This window comes from Lutjanus erythropterus, chromosome 20 (genome assembly GCF_056507025.1).
Source record: "Lutjanus erythropterus isolate fLutEry1 chromosome 20, fLutEry1.hap2, whole genome shotgun sequence".
NCBI lineage: Eukaryota > Metazoa > Chordata > Actinopteri > Lutjaniformes > Lutjanidae > Lutjanus > Lutjanus erythropterus.
In genome coordinates this window covers 15,587,511-15,610,220 of record NC_139336.1, presented here as the reverse complement: position 1 = coordinate 15,610,220, position 22,710 = coordinate 15,587,511, and the positions used below count along the sequence as shown (strand labels likewise).

At 42.4% G+C, this 22,710-nt stretch overlaps 1 protein-coding gene across 1 annotated transcript in view; it reads right to left on the bottom strand.

Annotated features, from left to right (window-relative positions):
• bcr (BCR activator of RhoGEF and GTPase) overlaps nt 1-21,867 on the bottom strand; it is a 110,786-nt gene extending 88,919 nt beyond the window's left edge. Inside the window, exon 1 of the mRNA XM_084745503.1 lies at nt 19,387-21,867. Within this exon, the coding sequence (XP_084601629.1) occupies nt 19,387-21,013 (1,627 nt within the window). The 5' untranslated portion in view covers nt 21,014-21,867. The remainder of the gene's footprint in view (nt 1-19,386) is intronic.
• Nucleotides 21,868-22,710: the final 843 nt, after the last annotated feature.

Genomic DNA, 22,710 nt, shown 5'->3' with positions numbered 1-22,710 from the left:
TGCAGGTGAAACCCTGTCTGAAGCTTGTTCCAACTACCAGGAAACGCAAGTCAAGATCCCATGACGAGGCTTAGAGCAGGAGGAAGTGTGTCTAGAGTAAACACTGCTGGGTGTGAGAGGTTTTCTGCAGTGTGTGTGTGTGTGTGTGTGTGTTTGTGTGCTCTACGCCAAAGCTTCTCTGGTGACACAGGGATTCCTTGAGATACCTTGTCCTCTGGCCACCATCCAATCCACTGCAGAGAGGGGGGTGGGGACATCGCCATGTCAATCATTTGTCACAGCACTGCGGCTGCTCTCGGTGACTGTGATGCTTCTGTGGACGTCCTGTCAGAAATTAGTCTCTCACTGTGGGTGTCCAATAATAAACTGAATCAGAAACTCCCTTTCAATCCAGGAAAAAAAAGTATTTAATGTTCGCACGTATCCCCAAAAAAAATCCTCTGTCACTCAAATCAAATAAGACAATAAAACTACAGAGCGCACAATAAAAAATGACAAAAGCAGCGCACTATTGTATTGATTTCGATTCATTTTCCAGCACAATCTGCATTATCCAGTGTATAGTCAATTACATCCGCCTCTATTTCACATAATATGTGACTAACCTAAATTTGTCCTGGCAGATGGAGCCACATGACTGAGCATATATCCAGGCCTACTGTAGTGTTGTTTACACTGCTGTGTATACTGCTCATCATCTGCTGCTACCACACACTGCTTGTAATTGACTGTTTAGGTTGAGTTGTAAACTACGCGAGTATTTACAGATGAAAAAACAGAGCTCCCCTCGCTAAATCCAACATCAAACCTAACAGTGGTCAACACAAAGGTAGAACAAAGCTTCCCAAACACAAAGAAGTTACACAGTGGTGGGAAAGTCATCGTGTTGCACAATAATTGCTTAGCTGCAGGTATTAGTGCTTATGTGACTCAAGTTGCAGCAGGACTCGTCTTCTGCAGTGTTTGTCTTGTTCTTCCATTGTAAATGTCATGTTTTCAGGACAACACTGGAAGAACAGGATCTCCTGATTGCATGGATAAACATCCCATTATAACCTCTTAACAACATACATGGTGGTGGTACAAACACTGACAGAATAACATTTAAACATATAGACACTTTGTCCGTATGTACTCCATATGTGCGGCACATCTTTCTCTCTGGCTTTAACTGATGCATATATAGTATGTATGTATTTCAACAAAATTGTCTTAATCTACTTTTGCATTTTTGCATTTATTATATTATTTCTTCCTTTCAAAATCTGTTGCTGAAAATGCAGATTCAGTGGAAACAGAGGTGGTGCACCACTGGGCAACTGGCAAAACTACTTTTTATCTTAAGTTTACTTGGGAAGGGGTCTGTTTCTGGGCTCAAGTGTCCAATAAAAGAGCTTTTTACCCAAACTCAGACACAACTTGTGCTAAACTAGTGGGGAACACTGCTTTGTAATGTTAGGAAAGAGTCATTAACGCATACTGAATCTGAAAAATCCTTGGAATAAGATGAACATCATAAATTCATCATCTCTAGATCTGGGAGCAGATGTTTTTTTTGCCAATGAGATGACAACAAGCTGGAGATATTCTTCCTGTATCATGTGTTTGCATGTGCAAATGTGAAGTTAAAAGCAAGTTTATCTCTGGCTTATAACTTATAAAGCCTTACTCTACTGTTTTGGGAAAACATATGTAGAGTCTCAACACAACATCATTTGTGGCTGACATGACAGAAAATTAATCTGACAATATCTTGGACAAGCAAAAATGCCAAATATTCTCCTGTTTCTACCTCTCAAGTGTGAGGATTTGTTGCTTTTCTTCATAATATGTGAAAGTAAATTACTGATGGCCAGGAAAAAAAAACAAAAAAAATTTAAGACATTTAAGACTAAAAAAATGGGGAGGCCACTTTTTAAAAAAAGATGCAATAAGCTTGACTGGCCATGATCAACGTTGCTGCAGTTGCACTACTCACACAGTCTGTGTGGCTGCTCTAATCTGTTAATAAGTGTGCCAAATGAGAAAGAGGAGAGGGAGAAATAGCAAAATAGAGGAGAGGACAGCAGAGAGGGCAAGGAAACGTGAGAGAAGACAGAGGGAGAGACGAGGTGAGAAGAAAGGCTGGAAAAAGGGAAAGGTGGAGAGGGAGAGAGAAAAGGAGGAAAAGAGGACAAGGCCTGGAGCAGTTTTGAAGAAAATGTCAGAGTTATTTAATAGTCAGTTTCTTAATTATGAATATACAAATGAATATTCTCTTAAATAGAAATTACAAAAATGTTTGTCTATGCTGTCAAAATTAAAGTTTTTGGAAAGAAAGAAAATTGGGAGCAGCCAATAAAACTGCAATCAGTATTGGTTTATTTGTTCACTTTTTTGGGCAAATGATGAATCAGTAGCGATGCTCATAAGCTGAAGCCCTGCCATAGGATCAGACCATGCAGAGTCAGCATTTCACAGATCACGACCTACATTTCTATTATACTGTAGATATTGGTTTACCCATCAGATTAGTGTAGACGTGAGCGCGTGCATGTCCTTTGTGTGAATGAGGGAGTGCATGTGGACATAGTAGGCTGACTAATGGGTGGGGAGCAGGGAACACGACACCCTGCGTCACATCAGTCAGTTTCTAGTTTTGCAACAAGTGGGCTCCGGCATCAATAATGGATGACAGAGAAAGGGATTAGGCAGAGTGGCGCATGCATGTGTGCTAACACGTCCTTTTATCAAAATTCAGCAGTCAATTAATGGATGTGTATTCAGCAAGCTTGTTTCTAAATATCTTTATTTGCATTTTTGTGTATTCATGTGGGGCAGCAAAGGAGGAGAAGTGATGTACAACAGAGATGTACAGCACACAGAGGTAATTAGAAATGTTTACTTTGGGGAAATGTCGACATATTTTAATGTGCATAGGCAGGGAGGCTGACTGCTTGAAGTTTAGAGGGACAGTCTGGATTACTTGAGGTGGGTACGTATGAGGTCGTCATCTATAGTCAGGATATTTAGCTACAGTACATGGTTTGCATGGCCCCAGTTTGGAGAAGCAGAGATGAGTACCAGCATACACGTTAAGTTAATAATCTGCTGTGGACAGGGTCAGCAGCAAAACATATTTTATTGGTTTAATTTTAATTTTTTTTTTCAGATTTTTATTTTTCTCCCAAAACCAACCAAACTCCATGGGCAAAATCAGTCATCGTCAATCACAGAACACATAAGTTTCTGGTCTACCGCTGCCTCAATCTGTTAGTTTGTTTGTGTTATTGTATTACCTCAGTGAATCTGAACTTGTCTTTTATAACACCAAAGTCACATAATAACACAAGCAAACCCACAGATCAGGGCAGCGATATACCAGCAACTCCCATCCTCTGAGAGGCAAAATGACTGATTTCACCTATGGACTTTGGTTGGTTTGGAGAGAGCAATACAAGGGTAATGTAATGTCAGTTTCCCATCAGAAAAAGCACTCTGGCAGCAAAGTAAAATGAAAATATATTGAACACAGCATAAACTTAAACTGATATTGATTTTTTATGTCAGATCATCTTTTAAGTGGTTAAACTACCTTTTGTTTCTGTCCCTGTTAATTGCTTAACTTCTGTGCTGATACTCCTTTCTGCTTCTCCAAAGTGGGGGCGTGTCAACCTCAATCAGCTGTAGGAAATACACTGACAATTGATAAGTACCTCATACAACCCCACTTCAAATAATCTGAACTATCCTTTTGGTGTCAGAAACATCCTCAGGCTACTGGACAGAAGACACGCACGCTACTGTATGTTCTCCTTACTGATGTGACAGGGAAAATACTTCTTGAGTTGTCACTCTAAGCCAATCACAACCGCTTTGCCCTGAGTGGGCTCTGCCATTTATAGGTCCACAAAGTGGGCCAAACGACAGAGAGCTGCAGTGACAATGACACAGGAAGATATGTAAAACTGGAGCAAAGAAAACAGAGAGACCAAAGAGCTGACAAAGAACGAGGAGGAAAGAGCAGAAAGCTTAGTTAAACGAGACCGTTTTGATCATGTGGACACCATGTGGACGCTACAGAGGAAGCTCCACATCCCACAACAAAGCAGCACATGCGGAATCGCTTCATATTCTCTTCCTCCTACATTCACAAACAGCTCTGTCACTCAAATTAGTGCTTTAAACAGAAGAATATCTTCAGTGAAGTCAAAGGTTTCCCAGTCAGCTGGTGAGTTTATTTTGACATTTTACACAGAAGTGTCAAATGTTTTTTTTTTTCTTTTTCTCAGGGCTCCTGATCTGATTTGTGATGGGATAGTAACATGAGCAAGTGCTTATGTTTGAGTCAAATTGGCTATTTGGCTCATTGCCGTCTCAGACAAAGTGTCAGCCCAGAGCAAACGTCACACGCCTTGAGTCTGACTCTGTTATCTTGCAGTTGGGAATATCTGCACAAGGACTCAGAGATTGCTGGTCTAACCAGAATATCACATAAAATAGACCTATTTTAGCCACATAAAAAAGGCAAACCCCCCAAAAATCAACATCAATATAAGTGTAGTCAAGTAAAAGCATTAATTCTACCTCACAGAACACAAACTTGATTGATTAGTTAGCTACATTTCCACCCAAAGTACCTGCAACTTTTAGTCCCAGGAACTACTTTTCAAGGAACTAAAAGGTTCCTTCAGCCCATTATCTGTGCTTCCATCATGGTCTTAAGACAAAGACTTACGTTTGAAAAAGCGACGGCTGTTTTTAGACATCATATCTGTTTGCAAGTATACTACAACAATGTATCATATAAAGCAATCAACAGGACTTATTTGTGTGCAGAATCCCGCTGGATTTCAGCCTCAGCACCACGTACTTGTCAGTCCAATCTGTTGTACGCTTTCTTCTCTAACTCCATGTTGATGTATTGAAGCACAGTGAACAGAAACTGGTTTGCAGATGTAGATTTTTAAAATGGCGTCTGAAATAAAATCTGAAATGATCAGTGTTGCAAGCTCTATCCCCAAAGTACCCGTATTTTGGAAATTATCAACCCTCTAGCAGGGACTTTTGGGGCATAAAATAATGTCCCCAAAACTTAATTTACACCCTGGCTACTGGTTTGGCAATCTACTGACTTCCTTCAAAGGTTCCTAGTCCCTAGGCAAAGTTCCTGCTGTGGAAATGCAGCTTTAGTTTGTGTTATTTTATGACTTTGGTGAATCCAAACTGACCCTTTACAAGACTAAAGTCACACAACAACACAAACTAACTGATCAAAGCAGCAGTAGACCAGCAATTCCTGTGATGTAAAATGACTTTTTGCTAATGGAGTCTGGTTGCTTTGGACAGAATGATATTTGGCTTTTATAACAGCAGTTTACGATCGGAAAAGGCTGTCTGAACATGAGATTTGCTCGCCTATCGCTGCTTCCACATGATCGGTTAATTAAGCCACATTTTCACAGCAGTACATTGCTTTCTTTCTGACACAGGTACTCCTGCTGCTACTCCAAACTGTGGCGTGTCAACCGCCATCAACGGTTAGTAATAAACTGACAGTGGGTGACAGTGGGTAAGTACCTCATACAACCCCACTTAAAATATTCCGAACTATTCCTTTAAGGTGATTTTGAGTCTCTGCATCATTTTAAAGTTATGTAAATTATCATTAACTTGAAAATATGTGATTTAAGTGCTTCACTGGGGGCACAGGTGGAGCTGGAAAAGTCAGAGAGTTGGATTTCTTGTCTGCATTTTGCTCTGAGGTAAGGTAGTAGGGGGAGAATCGGGCCGAGAGAGCTACTGGCTTGGATTCTGCCGCCTGTCAGAAGAAAAGAGGTCTAACAATGGACTGAAACAGAAAGACAGGGACAGGGACAATACAGCTGCAGAGAAAAGGGGGGTTTTAAAATTCTGACTGGCTGTGAAAAGACTCGGCATCACACATTTAATGACAGATTCTTGCAGATAAGTGAAATTTCCATTCACGTTTCTGCCAACCTGCTCAGGATCGCATTCAAACTGATCTAAAACTCAGTTCTGATATTTGATTTGATATAACCACGACTGCTTCTGACCTCAGAGACACAGAACTACAATCCTAAAGACAACGTTTGTGGACTGTCCATGGTGATGTGTGCCATGTTTCTGCAGACAAGTGCAGCCTCTCCACGAACTTGAAAATCAGTTGTCATGGCCAAATTGGGCTTAAAATCAGCCTTTATGTTGTGTAGTGTGCTCCAGGCTGAATAGCACAGAGTGAAAGAGGCAGGCAGGGAGAGAAATGGTCAGGGGGATAGAGAAAGGGATATTAAGTGACATAAAAGAGATATCACAGAAGGAGGGATGTTACCGAAGGGCATTCAGAGAGGAGATGGAGGAAGGGGAGGGAGGCAGATCGCAACATGAAATCTGATCTTCCCCAGGAGCCTACAGTTATCCAGTCCCTCTGCAACTGAAGCGGCTCAACAAACAACAGACAATAAAAGGAGCCAGAGACGGAAAAAAAAACCTTAATGGAAATCAAACTTCTCTTTACATCTGGTAAAATGTTTTTTTTTTTTTTGTCTTCATGTTTTTTGACATTTAACAAATGTCCGTTCAGACAAGACAGACTCTGCTCTTCCTCAAAATCGATCGGACCACAGCACAGTCGGTTCCTTTCTCTCTCACTCCTGTCTCCTCCCTCCATCTGTGCACCCATCCTCCAAACAGCATCTACAGTGTCTCTCCTGAATCCATATGCATCTGTTGGTGCCTTCATATGGAGTCATTTTTACCATGCTCATGAATGACTGATGAACCCCTACCGTCATTTTCAGGACTGTGACATGAATCACATTTACTACTTTCTTGTTCTTATTATGACATTGAGGTGCAAGAACACAAAATTCATTAATCCAGTACATTTTTAAGAGCATATCTTATCTCTGGAAATCCTAAATACTCAATCCAACACCAATACTAAACTTTTATGTCTGTTACGAAGCAAAGATGCTACTTTTCTCACACTGCCAAGCTAAACAACTTTGTAACTGTTGTTTTTTAATCACTGAAACACTGAAACATCCACTGAAAAAAAAAAAAAAAAAAACAATTATGGACAATTAACTTCAAGAGAAATGAGATATAGGTGTTGGTGTGAAAGAGAAAACCAATGATCTTCTTTTGGGGAATTTTACATGAGTGCTAACTTGCAAGATAAAAGAAACAGAGTAGGCTAAGATACCAGATAGCAATAAAAAAAAAAAACAACCATATGGGTTTATAAAGTTAGCTAATGCTATCATTAGCTACTGTTAGCTAACACTACTATTAACTAGTTAATATTATCTTACTTACTCATCTGCAAGTAACATATTCTGTGAAACACAAAGATCCACCCCAATCACTTTCACGCCTTCATTCACACTCTGATCAAATGTAAGTTTTCAACACATCTGTGCTTCTATGTGCAGGACAAGGCGTCTTGTGTGCATCTTTCAACCCAACAGAAAGTGTGGAAAAGTGCTGAGGAGTGACAAAAGATGCCTTATCCCGTCCGAAACAAATGGATGAACTGAGAAATTAGGTTTAAATCATTTTTACAATGTGGTTCTTCTTCTCAACTCCAGCCGTTTAGTCTGGCTCTGGTCCACAGCCCTCACCAGACAGAAGAAGCCATCTGCAACGCTAATCCACAGCCAGTCACTTTACTCTGATAATGTGTTATTTTTATAGGGGAGCTGCCCTATTCTGCAGCCTCTCTCTCTCTCTTTAAACTTACAACACACACATACATACCTCCACCTCTAATAGCCCTGGCAGCCTGAAACAAGTGGCATTTATTGACCAAACTCATCCAGCTGCCCAGTGCAAACACAGTCCAATAACAAAGAGCCTGAGGGAAGAAAGAGAGACCCACACACTCACAAAAAGAAGAAAGAGAGAGTTGATGGGCCAAAAGGAGGCAGAAGGTTCAGAGTGTAGCAGTAAAGGTAGATGAAGAACTGGCTGGCAGTAATGACTTTTTTTGTTTTGTTGCATGAATGTGTCTGTGGAAGCTTTGGAGGTTCAGAGAGCTGGTTCCATTTTGGTTCCAGGTCAGTAAAAACACCTGGATTTCAGTTTAAAGACGGATGAATCTCTTATTGAATCTTCTGCAAAAGAGAATAAACAAAGTCTTGAGGCAGTTCTCAGTTTTAGTCAGTGCTGACTGTCGCTTTTGACACTTAAAATGATTTATCAGCTATAGCCAATTAACATTAACACTAAATGTAACTTGCCAAAAGGCCAAACTAAAACCTTTGGCTGATTGTGTCCTGTGAATTTAAGTGTTGTGAATCACCAAGTTAACGTTTCATCCACATCTTAGCAATAATTAACTTATTAGCTTGACAGCTCCATTACTTTCGAGAAGTAGCTGGTGAAAAATAAGGTGAGCTTAAGTCAGGTCACAGCTACATGTTGTGAGTTTATAAAGCTGATTATGTTGTTATTTTCTGTATAGAGCTGCAATGATTAGTAAATTAATCAATTAGTTGTCAGCTATTAATTAATCACCAGCTTTTGATTTCAGCCTCTAAAATAAACTGTCTTTGGGTTGTGGACAGAACAAAAAAAATTCAGGATGCTACCTTGGAATCTGGAAAACAGTGATTCACATTTTTCGACATTTTATGGACCAAACAACTAATCAATTAATTGAGAAAATGATCGACAGAGTAATCAATGATGAAAACACTTCTATTTGTGTCTATTCAGCAACAACAAGTCTAAATTAAATCTTTGACTTTTAGTTATTTTTGAACTTAAGTTGCTAACAAATGTTGAAACCAAAGTGAATTCGATTAAATGCCCTTGAACCCAAAACGTTGCCAAAGCATAATGTCTGCAGAGAGATAAATACAGTATGTCTGCATCCATGCTTGTGGGATTGAGTTAGAGACACAGAGAGTCTGATGGAGAGTTATGTGTGTGCATGTGTTCTGTCTGGCAGAGGAGAAGAGGACAAGGTGTCTCATCCTGTAGCTCTTCATCATGTACAACTACAAAAAAGCTAATAAGGTCTGAAGTGCTCCCTCCCTCTCCTGCAGCCTTTCAGCTCTGCTGTGGAAACAACTTCAGGTGTTCTTGTGTCCTCACAGGACCGCGCTGATGACTCCCGTGCTTCTATTCTTGTGGGAGTCCCCGCGCTGGATTTTAAGTATTTAATGAGGCAGTGTTTTGACCATCAAGGGTTTTCTTCCTTCATCATCTGAACCCGGCAAGGGGTTGGATGTGAATACAACCAACCTTTGCTGCCTCTCTTCTAGAAGCCAGGATACATTCAAAGATGATACACATGTCAAGTTTCACTAACAATTTGCCCCTCTTAAGTTCTGCCCCTTTTTGCTGAACCTCAGTCAGTCAGTCAATCTCCTTTCCAGTTTCTTGTACTTGAATATGCTATTTGCTAAGCTATGTTGAAAAGAAAACAAAATTTTTAAAATGGCTAAAAGATGTTGCACACACATGGATTAGCCCAGAAAATGACCTCCATGGTGAACAAAACTTTGTACTTGCACTTTATACAGCAAAATAATCTTAATAAATGAACACTGCTTTAATGCATATTTTATGCATTTTAATGTAATCACAAGAGGTAAGCTAATGTTAGACTATAAAGAGACTTTCCGTCACCACCAGCCCTAAGTGATTAGTGTTTGGCATGATGATGTTAAGTGTCCACGACAAACAGTGTTGTCTTATTTAAACATTTGTTGGTTAACAAACAAAACGTAAAAACACTTTATGCTTGTATTAACCAGCAGACCTTATATCAGGCAAATAATGGAAAACCCACTCATCTTTGAGATGACAGAAGAACAAGGGCTAATATGTTAACTCACTTCTGTGTTTTATGATTATGCATCCCTGATGCTCTCGATATCTAGGATTTCAAGGACACTGAGTTCCACAGTAAGATGAGGTTAACTCCCCTAAAGTAAACTAAACCCATTTTCCCAAGAATCACAGGCCTTTAACTGTCTGTCCACACACACGAACACACACAAACTTAAACTACACACATTGATCATATGTGAGCAAGTGCATGATGGACAAACAGACGAGAGAAACACAGACATGCAGACATAAAATAGCTGGAGGAAAAGAAGAGAAGACAAAAAGACTGAGGGAATCAGCCGTTCAGGCGCAGGGGAATAGACTCGGCAGTCCATACCGTTCTGTAACAAGCAGGCCGGCTGCTGACATTTGGCATTGATTGTGTTGTTTTATAGGCATTCGTCAGTTAAACCCCTATTGGACAATTACAGAGAGAGCCTGCTCACTCCTGCAGGGAGGGTCGTGACTTTGATCTCTCCCTGCTTTTCCCCTTGCTTGGTGGAAAACCCGTGGAAAAGAAAGGCGGAAAGGTGATGCACCTCTAATTGGCTCCAAGCAAAAAAGGAAACTAGAAGCAGCTGTTTGAATGGAGAAAAGATGGAGAGAAAGAGATAAAGAAAGGAAAGGAAATGGGAAAAGGTAGGACAGGATGGAGAAAAGAGGATTACTAAAGTGAAAGATAAGAGAGATGAACTTTAGGGGAAGAAATGTGGAGGGAAATGACTTATTAAATTTTTTAAAAGTGAGGAAACATCACTAGTACTTTATCCCTTTTACTGTGTTAGGCAGCAATCATTTCTCTATAACCTGTTATTTACACATGCCAGTGAAGGTTCTGAGTGATGATAATCCCAGCTGTAATATATAGGACATCATACATTAGTGCTGTAATGAGCGTAGCTGTGTTATATGTAGGGAAGTGGTAATCTGATTGTTAGCCAGTTTCTAATTCCCAGACTAAAGAGTACAGATTAGGGTTTACATGTTTGCATGACTAGACAGGTTTGTGCTGCCCTCTAATCCAGGAAAGACTATCACCAGATTTTCAACTGTACATGTGTGCCACAAGACTATATGCTAACCTTATTCTCAATTTCAAATTTATATATAATATAATGCATCAAAAGATATGTTAAGTGTCTTTTGATGCATTTCTACAGTACATGTCTGGACTCACATTATGGCGGCTTTTGAAAGACTTGCAAGACTTGTTTTGTTGAACATACTAAAAAAGGGCAGGACAGCACTTTATCATTACACTGCTGTTGCACAAGTTGAGGGACTCACAAGAGAGTGATTAAGCAAAGACAAGCAGTCAAATCCTGAAATCACTTGCATATATGGATGAAGAACGCAAAACACTGGATCCTACACTTCCCATGATGCAATGGTTGATGTTTTTATATCCAAGTCTTTCAAACAGGGCTGCAACTTCAAATAATTTTCATTATGGATTGGACCTGACAGAGCTCCTCCAGAGCCACAGAGGACATTATACATCAGTTTTCAGAGGCATTTTCACAGTGCTGCACTAACTGTGAGCAAATTTGACATATATAATAGGCGGAATGCTCCTTTAATGTCCAGACTGGAGAACCACTAAATCTGGATGAATTCTCTCTGAGGTCCTTATGGGTCATTCTGATATTAATCTTCATAGACGCCACGTTGCCTTGTGGTCTCAACCACTGTGACCATAAACCAGGTCTTTCTTTCCATCCCACCCCCCAACATTAACGCAGTCCCTCAGAGAGCCGCTGGTGATTAACGACCCATGCAGCTAAGCTAGGATACGCAGAAAAACCAGAAAACACACACCGGCAAGCACTTACACTACATGGCCAAAGGCCTGCGGTGAGCAGTTAGCGGTGGACGCTAACTAGCACAGTTTCCCTGCATGCACTGTGGCCACTCCAGAGGACAAGCTCAGTGACTGCGACAATGTACGGAGAGCCAAGATGGCCGCTGTTCAAAAGGGCAGGCAGTTACACATGGGGAGAAACAAGTCATCAGAATTTATGCAAGGGATTTTCCAAGTTTTTTTTTTTTTTTTTTCAAGAGTTATCCTTCACGAAAGGAAAGATTGTGGCTGGATGTTTGGCAAAAGAAGTACACAAGCACATACACACAAAGGAGAAGAAATAAACAGAAGCAGGGGAGAGTAATTACCCTTTGGAGGGCACTGAGTTTGTGTTTATGTGTGTTTGTATTTGCATGTCTGTCTGCAGGGTCCGGTCATGATCATCCAATCTGCTTCCCTTCACCCAGAGGTTAGCTTGAATGTCCGAAAAACTCTACCCAAGCCTCAAACTAACGACTAGAGGACACACACACACACACACCATCCCTGTGACTGTTCTTTCCACACACATCAAACACACGCGCAGAGGTCCGCGTCTGAGTGCTGGGCAGAAACTGGCAGCCCACAAACCGAGCCAGGCAGTTTGACTCTCTCTGGGTAGCTGCTGGAGCTGCTCCACCCTCCTGCTCACTGCCAACCGAGAAACGCCACGCCAGCCTCAGTGCCAGGCTCAGACTGGATTTCTTACTACAGACACACGGGGTGCAGCATCAGACAGACTGAACGCCATGCTTTTGAAATACACACTCGCAAGCAAACCCTTCGTCTATCCACATTACATTTACGAGTTTTTACATTTGAAGCATTCAGCTGTGATTTTTTTTTTTTAATGCAAATTCTGTTACGCCTCAGAAAAATTTAAGAGACCGATAACAGTCTCTTAAAAGTGAAATAAGTTGTACAAGAAAAGACAAAGACTGAATTTATGGAATTTATGGTGATTGAAGAGAAGGAGGAGATACCAAGACAAGGAAACTCCACTGGACACTGAAGCTAGCACCTTCTTAGTGCATAGATTTGACATTAGGACTACCTAGTTAAACTGTTTTGTATATTTATGTTAGCTGACCCTATATTGCTTTTTTGAAACACCAGTTTTTGTCCACTCGTGTTGATGTTTGTCTCATTTCCTGCTGTCACAGTAATATTTTCATATTTCTTCATCACTTCATCCAGGGTTTGTATCACAACAGCATTTCTCACATTGGTTTTGTTCTTGCCACATCCTCTGCTTGTGCAAATTTGTTATGTCTGGGTTAAATTTACTTAAGATTATCTGCTTGCTCTTCCCATATTCTTTGAGGGAAAACAGCATTCTCATCCTCTGTTCATTTGGCTTTCTGTTTCTTTTTGTTTTCCCCTTGTTTATCATTTTGGAGACGCTGGCTAACACAGGCTGACTACAGCTGCCTCTGAAATTCCATACCAGCGTGCTTTTTAGTGAGCTAAAACAGTATGACAGGTTTTTTAGTTTATCCTAAACCCTAGTATGAAATTAATAGTGCACGAGGTGCATAATACTTCAGGGGAAACATTACAGTATGCAGCAGTCACACAATGACAGCATAAACATCCCACAATGCAATGCAGAAGTGACAATAACAATCAGCTTAGATATACGCTTTTGCTACAAAATTAAGTTTGAAACTTAAGGTGGTTTATGCAAACAGATAGAGAGCATTTGACCGAATCATTCGGATATCATGTTTCTAATTGTTTTCTATTTGTTGCCATTACAGTTGAATGCAGTTAAATATATTTTTGTAAAAACATAAAGTTCACCAACAACATTACAGACAAGTAACAGCTATTCAAATCTTGAATAAACAGGCTTTTCACTTTTTTTTTCTTTCCTCAGAAAGGAAGTTTTCTTCCTCCAAAACTGATCCCAGCAAAGAGAACAAAGGGGCCGTTTTGTGCTTGTATAATTGGTTTGAGCAGGTTGCACCAGGCCAATGAAAGGCTGAGCTGAGCACCCAGCTGGCAAGAAAGACAGATCCGCTCAGCCCCCAGCTCCACCTCTTCTTCTTCTCCTCTCCTCTCCTCTCCTCTCCTCTCCTCCACTCAGGACCTGACTGTGAGCCTGCAGCTCCTGTTCTGTGTGCTGGCTGAGGTAACTGAGGCTTTCGCTGCCAAGCTCACTTGACAGCACAGACTGAGCAAGTCTTTTTAAAAACTACAGTCTCCCTCCCCCCCCTTCCTCTGTGTGAAAAGGGGGTCATTGTGCCACGCCGGACTACTGTAAAGCATGCAGGGTTGGCCGGAGGTACCGCTGACAAAATCTCTCTGTGTCTCGTGAGCGTCTCTACCCATCATTCCTTTTCATCTTCTGCACACATGGTAATATGTGCTGAATCACATGGTGCAACCAACCACTGAACACACACACACACAAAGGCTCAGAGAGGAAGAAATATACACAGCCTCAGATCCTCGGCTCTACAGACCGTCATCTCCACTGATCGCCCGTTTGTTACAGGATTTATGTTCACAAAATCCCCTGAGACAAACAGTCACTCACACAAGCATCACACTCAGCTGATTTCCTGGGAAGTAAGCATGAGCGTATGTTTGACATCATGACGTTAAGCAACAAATATATTTAGCAAAATACTCAGAAAGACACACAGCGGCACTGATGGCATCATCCAATTTAATCTGCAAAGGTCCCTCAGGGACACCAAACCCTTTGCTCTGTCAGTGACACACACTCACATACTAACACATACAATAGCACACAGACACCCCAGTAAGGTTTGATTGGATGATTTGCAGGTGGAAAGACACATCAGTTAACACTAAGTTGAATGTGGTTGACAAGTGACAGTTTTTTTTTTAGACTTTTAAAGGTTCAATGCGTAAGATTTACAGGGATCTTGGCAGAATTTGTCAGAAATGGAATATAATATTTATAAGTATGTTTTCACTGGTGTATAATCACCTAAAAATAAGAAGTGCTATTACAAATTAAAAAATAAACTTTTCCCCTCACAAAAATGTTACAGCCTCTCTCCTCCCAGGCTTTCCAAAGGGTGAGTTCACCCACAGTATTACCCTTAATATCACCTAATAACCCTTTAGGTGCTATATAGAGCTAGGGAGTTGTCCAGGTTGGGATTTCATTGGTGTTCACAACATTTAAAGAACCGGCTTGAAAGAGGTTGAAGAAAAAAAAGCAAGAGTTTGTACCTGCCTAAAAATATAGCCGCTGACAGGACCCAGCTGAGGGAGGTGGAGGTTGTAGACAATACAACCATTCAAGGTTTCTCAGGCCTGTCCTGCTTTGGCATCCCCGCCCTCACAAACACAAACCCACAGGTATTCCCTGGTTTACAGGCAGATTTCCCTCCAAAAGAATCAACGGAAAAGGCGAATGGAGAAATATTTTCAGTTAACACCCATTTCATTAGAGGAGGTAGTGAAAGCTCCCTTTCTTCAATAAGCAGACCTCACTCAAACTTTCAATATGTGTGAGGTTAATTCACCTTTCCACAAATCCTGACACCTCTCCCGCCTGAGAAACCCTTTGATTGCTCTGTTGATTTCATTTTATTCCATCATAGACCTGACTATGAACTTTGGCCCATTTCTAAATGCATTTTCATTTCAATGTTCTACATTTAATGAGAATTTTCCTCACTTTTGCAGAATTTTGCTTGCAGGAAAAGATGAAAAACTGACTCGTGGCGATGTGAAAGAGACTCGTCAGCCATCTAACTTGGCACGAATGATCAAACGTTTGACGTAACATTGCTCACGTTTGTTCAGCACGGTTCTGAAAAAAAAAACTGAAAAGTTGGCAGCTGAAGCATGTGCTTCCAAACATGTTTTGTTATTTTTTAACGAGACTACTTTTCGCTTGCCAGGCGTCTCTGCTTTCCCACTAAACGACACTCAAGGGAAATGTCTCTATTTGAATCTTTCAGTCATTTTGTCATTCTGTTTTTGTCGTTGTCACAAAGACCTGCTCATCTCTAGAAACCCCCCTACAATTAACATTAGATGAAGAGAAGAGAAGAGAAGAGAAGAGAAGAGAAGAGAAGAGAAGAGAAGAGAAGAGAAGAGAAGAGAAATGTTATTTCAGCTGTAAAAAAACAATGACTCTACAAAATAGCCAGTGGTTGAATATTTGGTAACATTAGTAGGAATGCTAAAGTAACATCAGACAAAATAAACAGCCCAGTTATCTTCAATTACAATTAATCCAATAAGCTATTTAATCACTTAAGATGTTGATGAAGTTGTTGACGCTTTACTGAAAGCTTTACTTAAAGTTTTGTTGTCCATAGGGTTAAGTTAAACTTTTTAGGCACTAGCTGAAGGCATGCTAACATTAGCTGTGGCACACAGTACACTCTTCAGCTATTAGATAGATTTTGTTTTGGTTAGATGTGTTGCCCTCGCCAGTTTTTCTGGCACAATGAATTGATGTGAATCTGAACTCAGTAGCACAGACGAAATTCAGTCGGTACCCTTTTGGCACCCGACCTTAAAGAGAGGAGAAAAAGAACTAACTGAAGAGAAAAGAAGAGAAGACTGTAGATCAGAAGAGCTCTGGCAAATGGTGTGACCCCTCCAGACTCGGTTCAACCACTGGCAGGAAGCATCCTCCCTCTACGACCCAGTCCGACCATATCTCAAGCTCCGACGCGGCAACAGATTCGTGCACACCTATCGCTTAAGGCAAAGCAGCCTCAAGGTTTGAGAGTAAACATCAAGCTTGTGTGTCTTTGTGTGTGAGCTGGAGTCTATGTGTTTCTGTTACGCAACGGGAGAGTTCTTCCCATCTGTGCCTCTCTGCAGCCCCCGCATCCCTGACCAATGAAGCGAGAAACGACAGCTCTGCCTTGCACTCTGCCTCCCTCAGTCTTCCTCACAACAACCGTCCCACTCTTCATTATTATCATCCGCCGCCCACCAAAAACACACTCTCAAACTCTTCTCCCCTTACTATCATCTCTCTCTGTGCTCTGGTTGGCTGAACGTCTACGCCACCGGGGACCCAAAATGATGCAATATTCATCCTCATCATCACCTTCACCGTTAACATCATGCCTGTCTGCCCTCAGCTTAAACCCCAACCAGAAAACAAGACCACTCTGCAGGGTGTCTAACCAACATTTCACTTCGTATGCTCAAATTCCAGATTATCCCACTAAATGCATCGTTGTCTGCAACACATCCCCCCCTCTCCTCTATCCTCCATCTCCGTCCCTGCTCTTCCGGCTCGCCTAACTCCCCACAGGGCTCACTGTTGTGGAAAAGATGTTAAAACAAAGAGAGCAGACAGTGCAGCGATAATCCTAAACATAGCAGCTGGGGAATTAGCTAGCCATTTGCTAGGGACTCGCTATCTCGGTTTGATGCTAACTGTGCACAATCTTAATTGCTGCTGGAGCTAAGAATGGTAGCATTGTGCTTCATTGTTTGTTGGTGGTGAGGGAATGGTAATTAAAAGGGAAGACGTCTTTCACTTTCACTTCAAATATGTCTTGGATGGTTTTCCGGACAGGATGCGATCCTGTACTTTGATGAGCGCATCCTGTCTGGAAAAACATTTTAGTTGACTCCACCAGGGCCACTGTGTCAGTGGCTCTATTGAAATAAATGAATTATAGATGCACAGAGACCTGTTCTCTGTTCAGGATATTTAGGCAATGAGCAAGATCAGGTTTCAGACAGTAACGCTACCCAGAATGATGACAGTAATGTCTTCAGGACTCAATCACACATCACAGCAGCAAAACATTGATGGTATTAAGACTCCACATTCCTTAAATTAGCTAGAACTTCATTAGGAGTGTAAGAAAATATCAATACACTTGAATATTGCTATGTTATCTATCTTCACTGCTGTGACTGCATAAAAAATAAAACTTTTTATCTCACATTTTATGCATAGTGCGGTGTGTTCTTTAAACTATGACAGTTTTCCTAAAATTAGATTTCAAAATAGCAATATATCACCTTGCTTATGGCTCTTGCCAAAACACAGTCCTCCTATTTCTGTCTTGAAATAATAAAAAAAAAAGTGATGATATGACAAGACAATATTTGTAGCCCTGAGCATCTCTGCAGAACCACAGTACTTAATTATAATACTGTTTTCCTTCATATTTACCTTTTCAAAAAATTGTGATTTGGTTCTGGTTGTGGGATTTGGATATTGCACTTGACCATATTGCAATTTTAATGAATTTGTGACTAATTTTGCAGTCCTACTGTAATAATAACTGTTTTAAATGTGTTGATTTGGTTTAATAAAAGGTTTAATATATATTTTTCTTTTAAATGTATGTAAATTTTTAAATGTGGACCCCAGGAAGACCAGCTTTGCTTTAGGCATTGCTAATGGAGATCCTAACAAATAAAAAATAGATGAGTAAAGTCCAATTTAAGAAGGTGGAATCAGAGAATTTAGATTTTTTTTAACTTAAACGGTTGAATTGATTGTCAGATTAGTTTGGCAATTAATTTAACAGCTGACAAATAATCGATTAGTCATTGCAGCTCTAGCTTACACAGAAAAACTACTACTCCCTTCTCTTTTTCTTTCAGGGATTTCATTCCTCCATCTAATACTCCAACTCTCTTTCTTTCACGATCTATTTGACTTCCTCATCCTCTCCTTCCAGTTCATCCTGGCACTGGAGAGAGTCTGTGATGGCTGCACCCTGCAGCTTGTCTGGTCCGGCAGGGCACCAGTCCCAAATCTGTTACAGTACAGTATGCACTAAAACACTCCTCACTACAACACACAAAATGTGTACAACTGCAGCTAACCACGCCTTGGTAAACAACACTTAATGTCTAAAAATGATGTCAAATATTTGAACTACCCGGGCAGTGTTTGGTTTTACTTCTTCAGAGCTGGCACAGCCTCTACAATGGAAACTTTACTGAGGAATTACAGCAAACTAAACCCCCCTAATGCGCCTCTTTGAGCAACACACTCAACTGCTGTTGGCTTGAGTGTGGCAGCCAAGTTAGCCTGAGCCCATGTCTTTAGCTCCAGGCTGCACATCTATCTGCTTGCTGCTGTTCTATTACAGGTGCCATGGCTCCAAGGCTGCAATTTAGTGGATAGGGATACTGCGGATAATTGTTTGGAGATTGGAGGAGATTTCTTTTGTCCTGGTCTACACTAAAAGCTGGTGAAGAGTTTCAGGGAATTGTCTTCTACTCGGTCACGTTTCAGGCAGGCAGACAGACACCTGTGATTGGAATTCCATACTCAGAGCCGCAGGAGTCGTCTGAAAAAGGGTAGACCTGCAGTTTCAACCCAGACTGACCGCATTTATTGTTCACCCACCCGACTGACATTCCAGGAATAAGCAGAGGTGGATCTTTCATCTGTCTCCCACACAAGGCCATCCAAAGGACATGCAGTCCTGCGTGGTTGCGTGTACATACACACCATCACGCACACACACTATCAATCACGTCAACATTTGGCTGCTTTGCGGTTTTAAGAGGAAAGGGAGGCTATAAATGTAAAAGAATGGATGCCAAAATAATTTCAGCATGACTAAATTACACTCATTCACTCAGGCTTTCATTCATCTCTCCTTCCTCCACACACAGCCAAGCATACTCTCAGTGTGAGCTCTGAAATGTCCTTTGCACTCCAGCCCACCTGCTCTCCACCACAACAAAGATTAGAAACAGCAGCCACCACTCACCTAAGTGGTCTCCATGGAAACTGTTGTCGTGGGATGTTCTACCATGGGGCACAAGGTCATGATGGGCAGCAGGTGGCCAGATTTGACCAGTCTTGCGAACGCTCACAATAGTGGCTTCAGACATGACCACGTGGCCTCCCTGCTGCCGGTGGTGACGCTTCTGGGACTGCGGCGTTGGGGGGCTGCTGCTGTCAAAGGAGTGCTGGGAATTCTGGGAGTTTTGGGACGGTGAGCGGCTCTTCTCTCTAAAGGGCCGGCGGAACGCCGTGGTGGGACTGGGTGAGACATGGCTGGACTGGCCAGAGGAGAAGTCCTCCTCACTGGACGTCAGGTTCTCGTTGGAGCTGCAGTCCGGTGTGTAGCCACCTCCTCCACCAACATCCTCAAAGCTGCCTGGGGAGTAGGAACGGCGTGGCCAGGTGAGGAGGTGGTCATCACCGCCCCCAAGGTCTCTCATTGTGACACCACTACCACCTCCACCACCACCTCTCCCATCTCCACCGCCACCTTCACCCATCATCACTCCACCGACATAGACGCTGGAGTAGGCCTGGAACTCGGAGGGCTGCCATGGAGGAGGTGGAGGTTTTCCACCGTTGGCCCTTCCTGAATGTCGCTGGTTGGGCTCCCCATCTTCATACTCTGCATCATAGCCACAGGTGCTCTCAGTGGACCGCCCTCTGTACACCGGCCTGGCACGGAGTTCCCCTGCCACTGTTGCCAGGTTACCTGGGAGGGAGTGAAGGGACCTCTTTCGCTCCATCTGCATGGCCTGGCTGCCCAGGGTGCTGATCTTGTCGGAGACGTCGCGGTCGTTGACCCTGACCAGACCCCTCTCATGGTGGAATTCCATGTTAGAGTAGAACGGCGGCGGAGGTGGCGGCAGCTGCTTCTCCTGTCCCTTGGCTACATCACCCGCAGAATGAGAGTTGGCCCGTTTGATCCTCTCAAAGTTGGACCTAAGAGCTGCCACGCCGAGTCCCATCCCTAGCTTGTCCTTGGGGTCAGAGGGCAGCTCCTTGTCTGGGGGTGGGAGGTTGGGCCTGCGGGGGGAAACAGAGATGCCGCCTCTCTGCTTGGACGGTGAGAGGCCATCTAGGTTGTCACAGGACGTTGACTCAGCCTGCTGAGGCACCTCGAAGGCAGACTCTAGGCCATCTCCATGTGAGGCGGACTTCCTGGCAGGTGGAGGCCTGGGTTTGGACCGTCCGGCTCCATCACCAAGAGGCTGGTAACGGCTCCTATCCCCAACGCCACCACCATACATTCCACCACCACCTCCACCTCCTACTACTACTCCAACTCCACCTGTCTCCTGCACATGTGGCTGCTGGGACTGGCACTCGGCTCCCTGTGTGGCTGCAGAGTCCACCCCCTCATTCAGGGGGGTCTTCCTGAAACCCCATCGCTGCTTGTCATAGCTCTTTCTCTCCTTGGCTAGGAGGGTCTGCAGGTAGATCATGCGAAAGCGCTCCTTGTTAACCTCCTGCTCCAGGCGCCTGATGGACGCTTTGCACTTCTCCAGCTCCTGCTCAATGCCTCCGACAGAGCGCAGCTCCATCTTGGGGGGTTCAGACTCCGGGAACTGTGCCTTCCACGCTTCGATGAAACCCACCGGCTCCACCATGTTGTACCCAAATTATGTCTGTGACCGACCCTGGTTCACACTGAATGAAGCCAAAGATGCACTTGTAGTTCTTTATTTTTTTTTCAGTCCACTTCTCAACAACAATGGCGACCTCCAGTTAGAAAGCGGTGTTTAGACCAGGCCTTGAGGTAACCCGTTCAGAAACACACTGTCTAATTGCTGACACTTGTCGTGGGCTGCGCAGATGCAACAATACATCCCATTCTGAACAAGAGGAACCGACTGTTCAGTCAGAGGAAGAGCTGGAAATGCGTGAGGCATGAAAAGGAATAAAAAGCTGCGATCTTGCTCATGCATTATTCCAGAAAAGGCCACTTTTAGAGGAAGAATTGCTCTTAAAATCTCGACACAATGACAGCATCTGTCACTCTGGCTCCCAGCGACAGACAGAAAATAGGAAAGTGTTTTAATCCCGTTTGGCTTTACTCACTGTCTGTCTCTATACCATCCCAGGTTTAGTAGGTCCGTTCACTCTTGCCCATTCATACGGCAGTAATCCCAGGTGCTGCTGCTGCTGCTCCGGACTGGGCGCCTTTGTACCAGCGGCGCTCAAGGAGAATGGATAAAAAGCGCAAAACACGAGCGACGACAACATCTGAGTTTCTTTTCCACAGGACGCGATCAAGCTGCTTGGGATCCGGAAGAAAAGTCAATGAATCGTTACGTTATCCCATGTTTTTTCCCACATCACCTGTGCGGTGTTGTTTTTTCTGCTCTTTTCCAGCTTTATCCCGTGTCTTCTTCAGCCGTGATGATGGTGCTGCTGTGTGCGCTCCCATCTCAGGCCAGCAGCACTGGAGGGCTGCAGGAGTGGGAGGGACCAGAGTGACAGCGAGCCTGCTGGTTAAAGAGACAGAGCAGGGATGCAGACAGTCACCCCTCACCTCATTACTAGTCTGGTTTATTTTCTGGCTATGTGCAATTTAACTGTTCACACTTATTTTCATACATTGACATTTAAAAGAAACTTTTGCACAAGAAGCCCAGGCTCATATATTATCTTGTAGACACTTTTGTAATCAAAACGAAGTAGTCTTTATTGTTAATAATGGGATGTATGTGTAAATGTTAGGAGTAGTGGTAGTATTTGGAAGGATGTCTTACACTATATGATTTGATAATGCAACACATTAATACAGCTGCATGACCCTTCATTAATGGGCCTGGCTCTTTAGATTAATAGCGTGTTAAGATTCATTGAAGATATGTGCATGAACATGAATGAGTCTTTCTGAATGTTGTCATTAAGTGTCATTTGGTCAGTTATGTCATTTTGATGCAAAGTTGATTGTTGGAGATGTCTTTGTTATCACAGCTTGACATATTCCATGGCAAGCTTAATTAGCAAACATAAGTAAACTTTTTAGCTTTGTGTGTTACATTAAAGGGTCACATATGGCTGCTTTTGACATTGTCCTGTTTGTGTTGTGAATACAGTTGTCATAAGACAGTCATGAAATGTTATTACACTGTCAAATGCTTTTATACCTGTGTCATCAAGCTAAATAGGTTCTTTAAAGTTGATAAAAATGGGCCTGCTGTGGCATGTTTATGACAGGTTACGACATAAACATACACTTAAAGACTATTAACTAAACTATTTACCTTCACAACACCTTAAATTAATTTGACAGTGTAATAACACCTATTGACATCCTTACGATAACTGTAATCAT